Below are 4,712 nucleotides of genomic sequence, written 5' to 3' on the forward strand. Positions count from 1 at the left end.
AATATTGTGAAATTTAAAAAAAGAAAACTGAATTTGTATTAAATCGAAATCGGTTTCAACATTGAAGGACTAAACTAACAATTAAACGCAAGCATTAAAATAATTACAATCAACCACATAAAACGGTACCGTTTCAAGTTGGACATGAAAGAAAACAAGTTAAATGCACCGTACAAATTACAAACAATTAAAGAAATCAAATCGTAATCATAGTAAACACACAGGGACCTATTTAGCAAATAGAAAATTAGTCCAGCCTGCGCGGATCCTACCCCGGGTCGGGTCACCGCCTGGATCTGGTCATCAAACGACACCGTTTTGAAGCTATTATGTTAGCAGCAAACGGCGACGTTTTAGTCCCGTGTTTAAAAAACTGAAAACCCTAAACGTTTTCATTTCAGAGAACCGAAAGAGAACTAATGTTCTCTGTGTCGTTCTGCGCACTGAGAGGGCTCAAGTGATCTCCGATCCAGACCTGTTCCCCGATGGCAACGGAGGAGGCCGAAATCTCGGCACAAGGTACCTTTCTCCCCTTCTTACTACTATTTTTATCTTTAATGAAAATCAGTATATGCCTAAACGAAAAAAGAAATGAAATACGAATGGAAAGAAGAAAAGAAAATCAAAAATCACCTTTTTGATATCTTTTGTATTTTTTTGAATGCGTAATCTGTTTACAGTGTTTGAATGGCTTTCTTATAGCCCGATTTTGTAAAAAATAAAATAAAAATATATACAAGGTTCCCCTATCCTATTGTTTTTCTATTGGTTGCTGCCTTCGTGTGTTTTTGCAGGTATTCGGCCAGCCTGGTGGTACAGAGGTGGTCGTACGGATGCGTGCGTGGCTCGGAGGCGTGGTGGTGCACGCGCGAGAGGAGCCTGACCTGCCTGCGGCGCAAAATGTTCCAGAAACCCTAGGGTTTCTGGATGTTTCAAGCAAATGGGCCACTTCGAGTTGGGCTAGGGTTTGGGTCTGGTGTTGGGTTACTCAGGTTTGGGTATTAGGCCTGCTATCGGGTTTGGAAAATGTATTTTGGGTTTGGGTAATGGGTTAATTATTGTAACTGGACTGATATTATTGGACTTTTAATTTTTATTTGGCTTTATATATATTTTAAATGTTTGTGGGCTGGACAAATTTGGGTTATTACATTATGCATTCATTTGCTTAATGTCTTGAGACAAACTCATCTAGGTCTTAAGACTAGTGGTCTATGTCTTGAGATAAGGGCACATAGAAACTAAATAAATTTTGATCCGCTTTAGGTATCGAGAAATGAAAACATCGAAGCTAAGATAGGAAAATAGGGGAGGTCTGTCTCGAGACCCAATCTCGAGGCTTGAGGAATTTTTCCTTGAGACATGAATTTTATTGTCTCGAGACATATAAACATCAAAGCAAAATTTTAAAAACTTATGATGAGGCTTGTTTCAAGATATAGAGTTCCTGTCTCAAGAAATAATGTCAAAATTTGACAAGTTTTTGAATTTGATTCCTATGCTCATATTAAACCACATTTAGACTCGAATGATTAAATTGTAATTCAAATGTGTTAATGTGGTTTAATTTTATGAAATGACATGTATGTTTAGTATGAGTTGCTCCAACTAACAAATGTGACATCTCATACTCGGATCCGATTATCGGGTTGGATATGGGGTGTTACAAGTTTGACCTTTTATTTTATTTTTAATTTTTTAAGGGTGGGGGAAACATGTAGCATTCATTTGATAAAAATGGAGTAACAGCTCAAAGGAGTGAAAAACAAAATGGGATATAGAGGGGAGAAGCAGAAACCATTAAAAGCAAAAGGAAACATTTAGTAGGGTAGTCCTTACACTACCATAAGTTTATTGTACACCATATTAAAATATCATAAAATGATTTGGCACACTATACCAAAAACTAACATTTTATTCGCCCAGTTTGAAAAATAATTCCAATGTTCTTAATTATTTAGGCAAAGTAATTGGGTTAACGAATAATGATAACACTCTCTCTTTGGTTTCTTTATCTTCAATAGCATGACCATCGCCATTTTGGTACATCAATAAAGATATTCTTGCAAGGTTCATAGCAACCTCAATAAACGTACGAGAGAAAGGAGATTTAGCCATTTGGTCTTCATTCATCTTCTTCCATGTTGCATCAATTAATTTTCTTATGTGGTCACGAGCTTCTTCTTCAGATGCTCCACTTTCGTTCATATAACATTGAATTGATTTAGGAACATCACCTCTTTGAAGCTCATACTAATCCAAAAATTTAAAAACAAAAAGTCAAACGGGCAAGCAAATCACTATTAGACTAATTAACGAATGGAAATTTTAAGTTGATAACTATATATATTTATTAATATATATATTGCTTACCGACGATGTCCCTAAATCATCTGCTAAACGTACAACTATGGACGACCAATAAATCATATCGGGGTAATATTGCTGGATGTGGTGCAATCCCTCTTCTGTTATAAGATCAGTTGCCAAATAGGAATGACCAAGCATTACAGAACCCGATATTGAAATCCAAGCATTATCAATGTACTCTCGCAGAGTTGGCGTATATCCAATGTAATACCATTTTGCCTCCAACAAATATGATTTACAAAGATTCGTCCACTGAACATTTATGTTAAACCATGAATAACACAAATCAGACAGAGCTCATAAGGAAAAGCAAAAAGAATCATAGGAATTGGTTTAATACCACTTTCTTGAGGAAGGGAAGGACATCTATCCCTTGTTCCTTAAGAGTGTCGAAAGCCATTTCATTTACGGAATTGTAAAGCGCATGGTAACATATTTTCATATAGTTTGGAAGCTTTTGTATTTCATTTATATCCCATCTGAAATTACACCAACACATTAAAGACTATTAAACATTTGTAAGACATATCAAAAGCAGATAAAATCATATAGTAGTAGAACTACAAACCTCTCAACAACATCTGTGAAGAGTTCCAACTCATCTAAGGTTCCATAAACGTCATAAACATCATCTATAACTGTTATTAGCGCATTGACCTTTGTCTGAATTCTTCTACCTTTTCCATCTTGAGGAGTATTTATCATTCCCACACTCCATAAGAAGTTTTCCATTAGCCTATCTCTAGCAAAGCTCAAGGTCTTGCCAAGGCCAAGTTCTTTCCACCACCTAAATAATACAAGTGAAAAAAAAAAACAAAATCATACTTGCGTTGAAGCATATGCGAGTCAACTTTGAACTAGTATGCAGTAGGAATACTTACGTTGAAGCATATCTAAGATCATCCTGGTGCATAGATTGCACTATGTTGTAATCCAATATAGCAAGCTCTAAAATAATGGGATTTTTGTCCTTTTTTTTCTCATACACATCTATGAACCATCTGGCTTCCAACCTTGGCATCCTCCAATGTAAAGGAAGCACCAAGGCATGTTCCACAAGCATCCAAAGATATTGATGATCATTGTTCTCCTTCAGACATTGTTTGAGAAGTTTAGCTGCTAACTTTCTTGCATTCTCCAGCATTGTTTCACCTTCTAATAAGTGGTATGAAGCCTCATACAAGTTGAGTAGTCCCTTGCAATCTTGATTATGGCTTGCTTTAATGTCTCCAGCTTCATCCATGAAACAAGCGAAAACATCTAGTGCATGAAAATAATTCAATGTTATGTGTTATCAAATTTAATGTAAATTAAAATGTCCAATTTTGAATTGTTTCTTGTGTTGTACCTTGATTCACTTTATACCCGTGTTGTCTTAGCAATCTAAATTCAAGAGCTGTAGCATATAAATTGTCTTTGTTCGATGCAACAGTACTGCTACGATCAATACTTATATTCTTCAAAGTTTTCTTTATTTCATCTCCAAAGTGATAGGATAACCCAAGTCTTTGTATTGTATCAATAAGCTCAAGTTTCTCCAAAGGATCCACCACATTTTCAAACATCATCCTCACATCTTCCTTTAGTTTGCTTGATCGTTCCTTGTATGATTCATCCTAACGCACAAGTAACAACAAGATTTTGTTAGCTTGCTCCAAATTCAGCTTTATTAGGGAAAAAAGGAAAAGCAAAAACAAAAAAAAATGGTGTTAAGTGCCATGTAGATATGCACTAACAATGCGAAATATACCTGAACAAAGTCGTTTCTAAGTGACTGAACATAATCATAATCCCAAATAGGAGGATGGTAATCAGCCGATCGTCTAATTACGATATTGTCTTCAACAGAAATTTTGTTTGTAGCTTCACATCGTGAGGCAAAAGAAACATTTAACCTACGGAAGCTTGACCCATGATATGAGAAGTGTTTCCATTTTGATTGTACAGGAAAACTGCAAATTGAGAATGAATTAAACATGCAAGAAGCCATCTACTCAGATTGATGGTTATCACTTGATGTGAAGAACATATTACAACAATGCATAACTATATATATAGAAGTGGTTTTTGTTGATACATGCACTAATGATGCATCTATTGTTAGTGCCTTTACTTTTTAAATAAATTATATTTTTATAGTGTGTTGTTAATGTTTATTTAGTAATAGTAAGTAACAATATGATTCAGATGCTTTTATTTTGATATTACCTTTTGTCTCTTTTATTTTTATTTTAATTACTAATTTTGACTCGTTTACTCGGTGTTTATAGTGGGTTGTTACTGTTTATTCAATGATTGTAGAGATATATTTATTTAAAAGAAAAAACGATGGTGGCCCAGAG

The 4,712-nt window shown here is 35.0% G+C and overlaps 1 protein-coding gene across 2 annotated transcripts; it reads right to left on the reverse strand.

Moving 5' to 3' along the window:
* Positions 1–1,823: 1,823 nt before the first annotated feature.
* LOC107892237 (terpene synthase 10) lies at positions 1,824–4,392 on the reverse strand. 2 transcript variants are annotated; one of them, XM_016817260.2, is made up of 7 exons: positions 4,121–4,392; positions 3,719–3,986; positions 3,252–3,603; positions 2,939–3,157; positions 2,711–2,849; positions 2,374–2,622; positions 1,824–2,253 (listed from the first exon to the last, which is right to left on the reverse strand). In XM_016817260.2, exons 1-7 carry the CDS (start codon positions 4,358–4,360, stop codon positions 1,954–1,956), a joined length of 1,767 nt encoding a protein of 588 aa, XP_016672749.2. In that variant the 5' UTR covers positions 4,361–4,392; the 3' UTR covers positions 1,824–1,953. The 2 variants fall into 2 exon arrangements, with proteins under 2 accessions (XP_016672749.2, XP_016672748.2); XM_016817259.2 differs by having other exon boundaries at positions 3,252–3,630.
* Positions 4,393–4,712: the final 320 nt, after the last annotated feature.

This window comes from Gossypium hirsutum, chromosome D09 (assembly GCF_007990345.1).
Source record: "Gossypium hirsutum isolate 1008001.06 chromosome D09, Gossypium_hirsutum_v2.1, whole genome shotgun sequence".
Classification (NCBI taxonomy): domain Eukaryota; kingdom Viridiplantae; phylum Streptophyta; class Magnoliopsida; order Malvales; family Malvaceae; genus Gossypium; species Gossypium hirsutum.